This window comes from Pyrgilauda ruficollis, unplaced genomic scaffold (assembly GCF_017590135.1).
Source record: "Pyrgilauda ruficollis isolate IOZ18807 unplaced genomic scaffold, ASM1759013v1 scaffold170, whole genome shotgun sequence".
NCBI lineage: Eukaryota > Metazoa > Chordata > Aves > Passeriformes > Passeridae > Pyrgilauda > Pyrgilauda ruficollis.
Genome location: NW_024515876.1, coordinates 125,367 through 138,354, shown reverse-complemented (window position 1 = coordinate 138,354; position 12,988 = coordinate 125,367). Strand labels below are relative to the sequence as shown.

Below are 12,988 nucleotides of genomic sequence, written 5' to 3'. Positions count from 1 at the left end.
TCTTCATGTTTTCTGAAAGTGTTGGAAAAAGATTACAGAGATTTTCATCTCCATTTCCTGAGACCATATGAAAAATTTACATCCCGGGCAGCACTGCACAGCCTAAGACAATGTGCTTCTTCACTGCAATATCAGTGGGTCCTTCTTTTTTCTACATTTATCTGCCCCAGTGCTTTTTTCTCTTTATGCACCAGCACATGTCCCATCCTGTCTTTATTACCCTGTTTCCTGGAAAGGAGAAGCTGTTTGATAACTAAGTGCCAAATCCCTACTGGCCACTTCACTTTTATCAGTAGACCCATTTTCTTTTAAGGCTACATTTAAAATTTGCTGTTGGGTCCTGAGAAGGAATGCTGTGGTTTTTTTCCCCTGCTCTCTGTAACTCCCTCCCTTGCACTGTACTAAGGAGATCATTCAGCCACTCTATAGTTAGTACTGAAACAAAATTCCCTTTTAAGGCTCTGTTTTGCACCCCCCTGACACTGGCTAATACTTGTAAAAGGAAAACTGTTAGGTTAGCCCTCAGTGAAGAGTTCTGTTATCTCACATTTAGTTTGGATAAGAGCAAATGGTCAGCTACATGGACATTTGTTAAGACAAGGTAATTTAATTTCGAACCTGAGCCCCCAGGAATGTTGTTATCTGAGTTTCTCTGCTGATTTAATTGCTTTATTTTTGGACCAGTGATAAACTATGAGGTGTCTGTAGTTACTGGAGACGTGCGAGCCGCAGGCACCAACGCCAAAGTCTTCATGCAGATTTATGGTGAGACTGGCAAAACGGAATTGATCATCCTAGAAAACAGATCCAACAACTTTGAAAGGGGAGCCACAGATATCTTCAAGGTATGGTGAAGGCAGCCACTGCCACTTCTAAGAGGGGAAAGAAATTATCAGCCAAAGTTTAGACATCAATAGAGTAACAGGCCCAACTATTTAAAAAAAAATACTTTTCAAGAGAATTGTAAGTCTGGCATTATCTACTGTCCTCTACCATAGTTTTGGAAGGCTTTTTACTTCTTTATGGCGTTTTGTGGAGGGATTTACATCTTCTGAGAGGCTATTAGCAAAGGTGTCATTGAAATTTATGATCTAATAGCAGTATTTGTTTATATTTACTTTCAAAACTATTTCAAAGACCTCAAACTTTGGCCCTGACCACATGTTATTGCCAATTCTCATTGTGCAGCTGGGGAAAAAGAAAACATATTTGTATGAGACTGTAAGGAATCCCAGGTTTGCCTGTGGTTACTCACACCATTAACTAAGGGTATAGATGTCAGCCCTGCAGAGGTTTGCAGCAGTAATTCCTGATAATGTGTGAATGCCCCATGGATTTTACAGCGCCTGTAACACTGTTCCAGCAGGCACTGCACAGCCCTGGCACTCTCTGTGCACAGCTCAGTCCTCCAGGTGTCAGGATGGTCAGAATTCAGGTTTATACTGCAGAGCCCACACCTCCTTCTGAGCAGCCCAGCAGCAAAGGGAGTGTTTAGAGGGGCGAGGAACCTCCAACATAACCCTGGGAAGTGAGCCAGGACTTGGATAATTCAGCAAGGTGTCCTGTGCTGACGAGGCTGCCCAGTGAGTGTGGATCACAACGTGGTCAGGCATCCTCTCTGTCCCTTTGGAACCCTTGAGAGTCAATGTTCTTTACTGCCTTGTTAGCTTGGGGCTTCTGCCCAGAGAAACCACGGTTTGAGGGACAGGAATGTTCTCTTGGTCACATCTTGCCCTGATGTGGGATCAGAGGAAAGACAGGGTGCTCTGTCAGAGCCACATCCTTCTGTAGTGAAGCCCAACATCTGGACAGTGAAGCAGAGAGTCCAGGTGGAAGCAGGATTTAGGGCACATCTGTCACACATGCTCACAGCACAAGACTGGGCACAGCAGTGCCTGAGTCCTCTTGTGAATTTGGAATGCCACAGAGGTTGGATCCATCTCAGCACAGTTAAGCTTGGAGATAATTGCTGAAACTCCCCTGAATCGTCAAGACTGGGATATCCTTCCTGCTGTCAGTGGCCAAATGGAGGGGCCTTTATCCACAGTTTTGTACTGTGTATTTTTGAGATCAGTTCACCTCCTCCTGCCTCATTTTCTTGCTTTACCAAACGGAGTTACTGATATTTATCTATTTTTAATGAGTTTTTGGGAATTTGAAATTACTAGTACCTTATAAATGTTTGCTCTTTAAAAACTCTCTATAATTTTAAGATTAGGTTTCTCTGATTTTAAAGGAAATAAGCTTTCTAAAATTTATGAGTAAGAGCTATTAGCCAATATCAGATTTATAATAAAGCCATATGTACAGTGTTCTGTTTACATAGCTTTGCTTATATCCTCTCTCTGATATTTATTGCCAGATTTGAAAATTATGCCCATTTCTGTGATTTTTTTTATAAGCACACAAGGCAGAAGCTCTGGAGCATTAATAAATAGATTGTCTATCTCTTTCACTATATGAATGTTTACAAAAAGACACTGGCAAAAATAAGATTCTGTGAGCTACGTGATAATAGGAAATGCCATCAGTCATGGACAAGTCATGCAGGATGATTACAGTAAATCTAAGAGTAAAGCTGTGTAAGGAAAGATACATTCTTTATGTCAGGACAGCGGGATCAATTTCAGTTTTCTGATAAGCATCTTGTGTGCAATTGATTTTGTTTTAATCTACAAAACGCTTCTAGACTAAAACCTTACATGCCAAGTGCCAGATTTCAGCCTGAAGCAAATGTTTGCAAGTTTTATAACATAAACACTGCATAACAGCATAAGCAATCATCAGAAACAAGTCATGGGATGTTGAAGGATTTTGTGGAGTAAAATCTTCTATCCAACTTCATTAGGTAGTAATCCAGACAGATAATCTAAACCAAGAGGGTTTTGTGTCTGCTGTGCTGACTAGAGGGATATAAATCTTCTTACTGATCAGCCTTCTGCCACTGAAGCACTGTGACCACCAATGATTGTGTCCTCTCTGCTCACCAGGAAAGTGAGAAAATACTTCTTTAATTTTCCAGATGAGAAGGAGGGAGAAGGGCACTCCAAACCCACAGTCTGTGTCAGAGATGGTGTTATATGAGTTAACTGCCTTTTCACTACACCATTATTGCTTCTTGCTGGGTTCATATCCTGTGCTGAGTATGAAAGGCGTCTTATTATTAATTTTCAAAATGCCTCATGCACTGAGAATCTGTAAAAACTTGGTGTGGTATTATCATATATTCATCTTTACTGACAACACAGAGACAATACAGGTAAGGAAAGCAATGAGGAAGTGGGGAGCCCAATAAATATGGATTTAGCTCCTCTCCTCACCATGGCTGCTCTGAATGTCTTCAGCTTAATCAGTTCAGGTGAGATTTGGTAATGGGAAGTATGAAATAGTAAAGCAGGAAGGAAAATGCAAAATTGCATTAAGAAATTGTTCTTATCCTTGCTTAGATATGTTGTGTGGTAGAAGCCATGCTTCTCCTTTTTAATAAAGTGCTTTATAAAATTAAGATTGTCTTCTATCCCTCTGGGTGCTGACTTTCCCTTGGTGGCAGAGAGAAGCTGCAGATGTTGGCAAGATTTATAAGATTCGGATAGGCCACGACGGGACAGGCATTGGGGATGGCTGGTTCCTGGAAAGCGTCACGCTGAAGCGCCTGGCCTCAAAAACAAAGGGGTCTGATAAAAATAATAAGAAGAAAAAGAAGTCTGATGAGGAGGAAGAGGAGGAGACCAAGGAGGAAGAAGGAATGGATGTCTATACGTTTGTGGCACATCGCTGGCTGGCTAAGGACGAAGGGGATAAGGAGCTTGTGGTGGAGCTGGTGCCTGATGGAGAATCTGACCTGGAGGGTAAATACCACAGGGAATGTATGGTGTGGGTGTGTGTGTCCAGCCTCTGACTGAAGGATGATAACCACACTTGGCAGGACCATTTACCCCCCACAACCACCCCGTTGCCCCAGGCATGCACTGGATCTGTGGTGGATCAAGCTAGAGAGGAAGAGGGTGGTGGGTAAACTAAGGCAGAGCATGAAGGAGACAGCCTGAAATTGGAATTTCCTAAAGCATTTCTATTGAATTCATCAAAGGTCGTCTGGGGCGCTTGGATCCAGGGTCCCAGAGGGTCCCACTGTGGCTGAGAGTTTAGCAAGATGTGACTGTTGTTTTGGCCAAGGAGAGGGGCTGGAAGAAGACAGAGCTGCTCATGCTTTAATAGAGATGCCAACAAACTCCAGGCAAACTCTTTTTGTGCTGGCATTTCGGGGGTTACACACTTTTGTGGTGAGCCACGGATTTGATGAAATATGGCCATTTCTGGGGTCCTTCTGACCTGCCTTTGCTATTTTACTTGCAGAAAATACGTATGAAGTCCACGTCCTCACTGGGATTGTGTGGGGGGCTGGGACAGATGCTAATGTCTTCCTGAGCATCTATGGCATGGAAAGAGGAGACACGGGTGAGCGCCAGCTGAAAAGGTCAAATAACCTCAACAAGTTTGAGAAAGGACAGGTAATGCATGAGCTCCCCTCACTCAAGCGAGAAGGAGGCTGGCAGGGCTCTCTCAGATGATGTGCTGGCTGTTCAATACACTTTCTTCTCACTTCTCTCAAACATGTTTGTTTTTTTTTCCTAAAATATATAAAGCAAAATGCCTCAAAACATTTTCCAGGGGAGACTTATTTGAATAATAAGCTGAACACCAATTCCATGTTGGAGCCACTTTCTGTGTCTGCGTCCTGTAAGCGTTCTGGTAATAATGCTTCCTTTCAGGAATACTTAAAACTTACAAACTTTAAATTAATATTGGAGAGTATTTTTGAGGCAGTTCAAGCATGTAGATATTTAGATGCAAAACTATTCTAAATGTTCTACCCAACCAGCCAGGGAATAAAAGCAATATTACACAGTGTGCTGTAATTACATTATAATACAATCCAATTAAAGATCATCTCTTGTATGTTGAGTATTTGCTATAAAAAGTTTATGAACAATTAACAAGAATCTACTGTTATAGCCAGGAGTTTTTCAAGGAATAATTCTGAAAAATAAAAAAATTATAGAAACAAAAAGCAGCTGTGGAAAACTTGCAACCACAAAAAAAAAAAAAAAAAAAAAAAAAGAGCCCTAAGGTTGTTAAACAAGCTGTTAGCTGTGATTTATGAGCTTGGCACTGGTGAAACTGCAACCTGCACATGGTTCTTCATTCAGTGGGAAGCGCTCCAAGCTGCAAATGTAATGCTCCTTACTCTGGGGAGTACAAACCCAAAGTCTACCAACATATTAATCACATTAAGATGTTCAAACTGTTATGATAACAAGGGCCATCCTGTCACACTAACACAGTTAATAAATGATCCTCTTGGTTGTGGTAAATGACAAAAGGAAGAAATTCTGAAATATTTGAAATAAAGCATATGGGCTGTATTTTGGGGCTGTCCCATGCAGAGCCAGGAGTTGGACTCAGTGATTCTTGTGGAACACTTCCAACTGTGGATATTCAAAGATTCTACACAAAGGTGTGCAGGAGAATTTCCATGGAGTCAATGTTTTTTGTCCGGTTCCAGATTCAATCTGTGGGAAAATACTAAGCCTGAAAGGAATGATATTTAGCAGAGAGGAGTTAAACTTACAGGAAGCTGAAACTGGGATGAGGTAAAGAGAGGAGTGAAGGGGAGAGCAGCTCTAGGGCTGTTGTAGGAGCCAAACATGAGTGTTAATGGGAGACCTCAGAGCTCTGCAGTTATTTTTGTACACCCACACAAAGAGTACAAAGAGAACTTACAAATAGCCATGTTTTAATGGTGAAAAAGATTACCCTTGGCCATTTACTGCCTTTCTTCCCTTCTTTCTTGGAAACACAGCCATTTGCCTCTTGCCTCCTGTGCAGGTAGACGTGTTCACCATCAAAGCCATTGACCTGGGCGAGCTGAAGAAGCTGCGGATCCGCCACGACAACTCTGGTGCTAGCCCCAGCTGGTTCCTGGAGAGGGTGGAGATTATTGACCTCAAAGAGAGCATCACGTGAGGAGCCCGTTGTGCCCTTTTCACAGGGTCAGGAAAGGGCCCATGTCCTCAGGAGCCTGCAGAGCCATGGGGAGGCAGAGGAGATGCAGGAGGGCATTGTTGCTGCTCCTCAGGGAATGGCCATGCTTTGGGAGCCTTGTGGTCACCGTGCCATCACACAGGGCGTGGGGCCATTCTGGGGTACCAGGGGCAGGGTTTGCTGTCCCAGCACCTCTGTAATTTGGGACCCAGCAGCGTTTGGAAGGCAACCTCCATTTTTTTCTGTTTCTCCTGGGATGGGCTCATCTCTCCCTCCTGGAGCAGAGGCTGCACTCAAGCATTTCCCTTCTAGGCCTCACTTTGGAAGTCTCTGAGCTCACATTTTGTTTGCTCTTTCTACTTAATGCAAAGATCTGGGCCAAAAGCAAATTCTGATCTAAGCAAACTCTCATGATTTCCACAGACAGCTGGATGAGCAAAGAATGGGCTGTTCAAAACCTGAAATGTATGCTTGCCTTCGAGCTGGATCTTGCTGGAAATCACATGCTTAAATGTTGCACAATACTCCGATGGGTGGGACCACTCTTAAGGACAAGATGGGTTCAGTCTTCATAAACATAAAATGCCTGGGAGACTGGAGGTCCTTCATTTTACTGAACTCTTTCTGGGAGTGAAATTAAAATGAATCAACCATGTGGGGCTGGCAGCCCAGAAACAGCACTTAGCAGTATGTGCTCCCTAACCTATTTATGGATTTAGCTCCCACAACACCAGATCTCAAGGATGAAAACAGATGTACTTCTCAGCCTTGAGTAATCTTGTTGCTTTATTTTTTTTTTCTTCAAGTAGCTTCTGATCTGTGCTTGTTTATGTTATTAAAGCCTGTGAAGTCCTGTGTAAGTACCAGGTGCTGCTGTCATTTTTTAGGTATTACTTTCCATGCCAGCGGTGGTTGGCAGTCGAGGAAGATGACGGTCAGATTGCCAGGGAGCTGGTCCCAGTGGATGAAGCATTTGTAAAGAAAGATTCGGAAAATGATGGCCAGTCTCCTGCAACTTTGGGCCTGGAACAGAAAGGTGGAATGTATATGTTGGCCTTGAATTTTTCCCAGTGTGGGGTTGGAAAGGAACCAGGTTGTTTGTGCTGTTAAGGGCATTAGCAGTTAGTAGTAGCAGTTACTCACTGTGCTGCGAGTAATTTTGCCCCAAAATGAAATCTTCAGGTGTGAATGAAGTGTCAAGTGTGTGTCAGACTGTGAGGAGTGGACCCTCCTCATTTTCAGTTGATTGAATCATCTTGCAAGATTGGACCCCAAGTGACAAAGCTAGGAGGATGGTTAATATGTTTAGTCCTCATTTCTGAACTGAAATGCATATTGGTTGCTAGTATCTAAGGAATAAATCTCATTCATTTCACATCATGGAATGGAATGGTTAAATGTTCCAACATGAAACTGAGCAGAGAGGAAACAACACCCAGAGAAAGAGAAGGGACCTAAATTTGTCTCACTTTCCATCTTGCTGCTTGTGTCTGTTGTCATCCAAAACAACTTTGCCTCACTTGTAAATAAATTTGCATGGTAACCACACAGCAGTGACTCTCTCCTGGGTCACTGGGACACACTCAGCAAGGTGCTGAGTGCCCAACATTTTCACTGGTTTCTTTTGGAAAGATATGTCCAACTAGGGAGGAACTATTCCATTTTGGAAATCTTGAGGTTATAGCACCTGTGTGAAGACCACATTAGACTGTTCCATGAGATTTTTTTATGAGTTTACTGCACTTTATAGATGATGGTGCAGTAGAAACATCCCTACTGATGCTGTTCTGAAAGGTGTGTTTGTGAATACGAACTGCATATGTCAGTGTACAGACTTTCTGGTGTTATATGCACGTGTATTATTTGATGCCAATGAGATAAAGGGTGGGGGGTGTATATGGATTTTTTAAATGAAATATTGCAGTCAGAGGCAGCTTTGAGGAGGGTTAGAGGTTCCCAGGAAGCAAATGGGAAGGCCTGAGCACATTTCTTATCTGTAGATATGCAGGCAATGTGGTGAGTGATTGGAGCAGTAGAAGATTCTGGAACCAGATAACCCAGCTCACCTCAAGAGCTACCAGAGCATAGGACAGGAATTGGAGATTACAGCATGTCTGTGATCAGTCAAAACAAAACTCAAACCAAGCACACATTTATGCAAGAAAGAGTAGAGTTAGCTCCTGGTTGGACGTCACACTCTTAAATTAAGATATTTTATCTGGCAGCTAAATCCACGACATACACAGTGAAAGTGAAAACGGGGGACAAGAAGAATGCTGGGACAGATGCCAACGTTTTCATCACACTCTACGGAAGTAAAGACGATACAGGTATGGCTTCAAATGATGGAAAAGGAAAGCAACACCCTGTTTGACACCTGAAAAGACAGGTCATGGTTTCTTTTCATTTCCCCAGTACCCATTTCTCACTCCTTTAAGTGCGACTTCATGTTCTCGCAGTCGGTGCACACATCGTGGTAACTTAGAGCACAGCACCAGCTGCTGTAAATCACTGCCAAGCTTTGCGATGCTGATTTGCACCAGCTGCTGGTCTAAAGGTTTTAATTTCAATTATAGAAACAGCACAGTTGACTGGGACTACATTATTGAGCAGTGAATGCACTGGATGATTTGCTTTCCTCAGCAATGAATCAGCATGCTCCTGAAACCCAACCCTCCTCTGCCTCTTTGAGTGGCCCAGAAGTATTTAATCAGCTGATGAGCAAATCCTCTTGGAAGCAGCTGAGCTGTGTGTGCAGTGGCTGGGATGCCTGTGAGAGTGACAGGGAACTGATGGGTAACCCTGATTTCTTTAGCTGCGAGCACAGCACGACAACATCGTCCCTGTTGCACTGCCAGAGGATCATTCAAGGGAGGAATTCTGTATATTTTGGGTGTTGATACAGACTTGGGCTCAGAGGGAGGGACAAAGCTCAGATCTTGAGATGAAAAGCCAATTTTTGCATTTTAGCCACTTCCCTCGTTCCACTGTTGACATTCCCAGAGGATTTGTTTCACATGCTGAACAATGTCCTTTTGCATCGCCACAACAGGGATAGTCAGCCTAAAGGCCTCAAAGATTAACAAGAACAAATTTGAGCGTGGGAAGGTAGATGAGTTTACAGTGGAGTCTGTGGACATTGGAGACCTGAAAAAAATCAAGATAGGCCATGACAATAAAGGTAAGATAATCTGCTCTGTAATGCAGTGTTTCTAGTGCACTGGGTGTGTTGCTGTATAAAATAACCTGCCTCCAAGACCCCAAACGTAATTTATCTTTTGGTGACAGATCCTTGCTGTCACTTTGGCTACTGCTGCTACTATCTTTGATGATGATTCCATTGCCATGTGATATTAGGAGCTCAGTGGTGCCAGCTTGGATATAGCTCTGCATCCTCTCCCTCTGCAAGAGTCTTTATAGTTCTGCAGCCACATCTTTAGAGAGATTTCACATATTTGTTTTTATTGCATGGGACCCATAGGCTTGCTTCACTTCTTTATCAAGTTTTTGGTGGTATTTTGCTCATCAAGTCTGGGCTACTTTTTAGACAGATTTCTGTGTATCTGCTATAAACAAGGGAAGCAGTGGAGCTATGCATCGATCTCTTCCCCTATGGGTCATTAAATGACAGGTTTGTTGATAACTGCTCTTTATTATTACAGAGGCCAATTGATAAAAGTGATGCAGTAATTAGCATTTCCACGCGCACATCTTTAGCCTGACACTTATAGAAATGTGAAGCATTTTACCTCAGTCCTGGGCAATTGCATCCAGTGATCTTTACGCCATATATTCTACATTCCCTTTGGCAAAAGACAGAAAGATTTATTTCTCGGAGGTCTGGCATGCAGTGATTCATTTGCTGTTGTCTGCAAAGGCTTCGTGGGTTATTCACTGTTATCTTTCCACCACAGGTAATTCAACTGGCTGGTTTCTGGAATGGGTGGAGATTGATGCCCCATCCCTGGGACAGTGCCTCAAGTTTCCCTGTGGCCGCTGGCTGGATAAATCGGAGGATGACGGAGCCGTTGAGAGAATTATCTTCCCTGCAGATCTGCAGACAATAGAGTACATCCCATGTGAGCAGAATGCCATTTCCGCAGGATACACCCATCATTACAGAAGATAAAATCTCACCATATCATGCAGTTTTATAGGTTTCACCTCTCCCTTGAACTGGCTTTGGGAAATTTAAAAGTAGATCACATGCCAGCTATTCAAATTACTACAAGAAAGTTCCACTGGGTGCTCTAGATTAACATTCACTGCGTTTGCCAAATCAGAGAATCATTAGAAGCCATGTGGATGTGGATGATTGTCTTTTTCTTCCTATTTTCCCATCCCCTCCAAGTCCTCTGCTCATTCCAAGCTGTCTTTCTTGTCTCCAGCTTCCCTTTGATCTTGCTCCATTCTAATATTGCCATTTTTGGTGCCAAAGCAGACACTCTGGTCTTGCTTCCAAGTCTTAGTTCTTCCAGTGCTTTTGGCATTGCACACCCATCTCTTGCTGAAAGACCCTCTTCCAGAGTTCCTTTAGTGTGGGGCTTTTCTAGAAGCGTTGCACCAGGCTGCCTCTTTTAGTGTTCCCCAATTTTTCCTTACTCTTCACACCCCTCCAAATTAACGTTTTGGGTAAACATTACCCCTACGCATCTCCTTCTGAGTACGAGCTCAAGTCTGCTATGGCAACTCAAACTCTTTAGTTCTGGAAACTTCTTTTCCTGTTTGCAGAATACTGAGGATCAGATGCCGTGGCTTTCTTGAAATAAATGAAATATTTTGCTTACTTTGTAGCTCTCTTCCTTCTCATTGTTCCCCTTTCTTAAGCATCTTTGACAGTGTGAAGAGTACAGCTCTGGGACTGTATTTGACTTGTCCCTCTCCGATCTGCTCCATTTCAAGTGATTGATGAATTTTGCTCAGCGTTAGGGTACTGTCAGAACTGCCTTTTCCTCACAGAGGGTTGGATGCCACGATGATGAGGGACGAGGTCTGACACCTTGGAGTTGATTTCCTGACAGGTTCTTCCCTGGTCATTCGTAAGAAGAGCTAAAAGATTTCGCGCTAAGGTTGTCTCCTCTCTCATCTTATGCCCAGGGTATGCACTGAAGGTATCAAAAGCCTTATTGCCTGCAGTTCTTTATTTAGATATCAAAACTTAGAGCTGCTCAAACTCCCCTTCTCTGCCTCAGTTTCCTTCTTCACAAGTAGTTATGGGAATAACCACATGGAAGGCCATCAGCTGTTTTGCCTCCTTTTTTATTATGAAGACAGAGGTTCATGTTGAGGGTCTCTCCCATGTTCAGATCCCTGTACCCTGCAGACTGTAAGCTGAAATAATTCCTTCTCTGAGGGGCTGCCATTGTCATGTCTTTGTGCTTCACCCATTCTTCAACCAAGGTATTTTCATTTCTCACGCCTAACCTTCTTTATCCAAACTCTCTGGAGCAGAAGAAAGGATTCTCTTTGCTCCCTTCTGCATTTCTGTCAGTCCAATGGAAGAAAAGGTAAATTCACAGAACTGAATCTCCGTGCCTCCTCTGCACTGGCTGCAGCAGCTCCACGTCCTCCTTAAGCTGGGCACCCCAGAGCTGGATGCAGTATTCCATGTCTTTGTGTCTGAAAAAATAAACTGATTAATAGATGCGGTGATGACTTTTAGAAGAGTGAATATAACCCAGAGACTCAATACATGCTTCTCTCCTGGTTTTTTTTTTTTTTTCCATGTTATCCCAATCAGTATATATTTTGATGCAGATGTTCACTATATAATTTATTAATACCGAATATTTTAATGATGCAGGAGCTTCTGGCATGCTGTGCTTTTGAGCACATAGTTCGTGTTATCCTGATTTTTGTCAGCAGTCCACATCCAGCCTTTGGAAGCAGTCAGGCCTCTCTGGCAAACATTTTGCACCAGGCCCACTGTCAGCTTAGGCTTTTTCACCATTTGAAACATCCCCACTGCGCTGTTTACTCCATTCTGGTTTCCTAGCAATTAACCTGTGGGTTTCAGTTTGCCAGAGGTAACTAAACTGGCTTGATTTGTTTTATGATGACTCGTGCCAGAATTGTTTCACAATGAAAACATGTCATCCACAGTCCAATTAAAATCATCCCTGTGGGGATACAGCTTTAAAAGTGCCATGTAAATGAAATGGGCATCTGACAGCTGAAAGTTGTGCTGTTGGTGACCTTGTTAGGGCGCTGCTTTGCTGATTCAGTTCTAAGCTGATGTTAATATTCAAGCAACAAAAGCAAGTGCTACAGCCTTCAGCAGAGAGCATAATTTTTAATTCATAATGCATAGTGTGTGATTTTTGGTATTCACGATTTTTTTTTCCCCCTCTTCTTACATTCTGGAGAAACTATTCCAGTTTACTTGCAGCACAGCAGAGCAGATTTCACTGGGTTGAGCAGGAAGAATATTGAGTATCTCCAGGCTGACTCTCTGCAGAAGAAAACTTCATCTGTGGCCTCCTGAGAGCTGCATTTAGAGAGTCTGAGCTTTTAATGAATGATTAGTCTCTTATATGGGTAATCAGAGTTACTCCAACAGTAATAGAGGTGGTGCTGGGAGACTTTTCCCTACCCTAACCAAGATGCTGAGTCTGAAACACAGTGAAAGCTGCTGTAATGTAAAGATCAAAAACTACTGAAGATGTGCCAGGGTAGGAGGGTGAGAATGACGAGCAGCTGACAAGATTGTAGTGAGGGATGGGAAAGGATGGAAGTTTTTTAGGGATCCATGGGAGAAGAATGGTCAGGAGCATATCGTGGCCGTGGCAGAATCCTGGTGTTGGAGGCTGTGCTCATGGGTAGTGGGACTGAGGGAAAGTGTCCTCCTGAGGCAGGAGAGGTCCCTGCAGAGCTGTTCAGTGCTGCCCAAGTTTTACCAGGTGTTTTGATTTCAGAAAGGATTTAAAGGAGTTTGGGACAGGTTGCA

At 43.1% G+C, this 12,988-nt stretch overlaps 1 protein-coding gene across 1 annotated transcript in view; it reads left to right on the top strand.

The window, feature by feature from the left end:
• Positions 1-12,988, top strand: part of LOXHD1 (lipoxygenase homology PLAT domains 1) — a 121,674-nt gene that overhangs the window by 43,721 nt on the left and 64,965 nt on the right. Inside the window, exons 15-22 of the mRNA XM_041464129.1 lie at positions 685-845; positions 3,551-3,848; positions 4,354-4,508; positions 5,887-6,020; positions 6,930-7,078; positions 8,268-8,372; positions 9,095-9,223; positions 9,957-10,121. Of these exons, the coding sequence (XP_041320063.1) occupies positions 685-845; positions 3,551-3,848; positions 4,354-4,508; positions 5,887-6,020; positions 6,930-7,078; positions 8,268-8,372; positions 9,095-9,223; positions 9,957-10,121 (1,296 nt within the window). The remainder of the gene's footprint in view (positions 1-684; positions 846-3,550; positions 3,849-4,353; positions 4,509-5,886; positions 6,021-6,929; positions 7,079-8,267; positions 8,373-9,094; positions 9,224-9,956; positions 10,122-12,988) is intronic.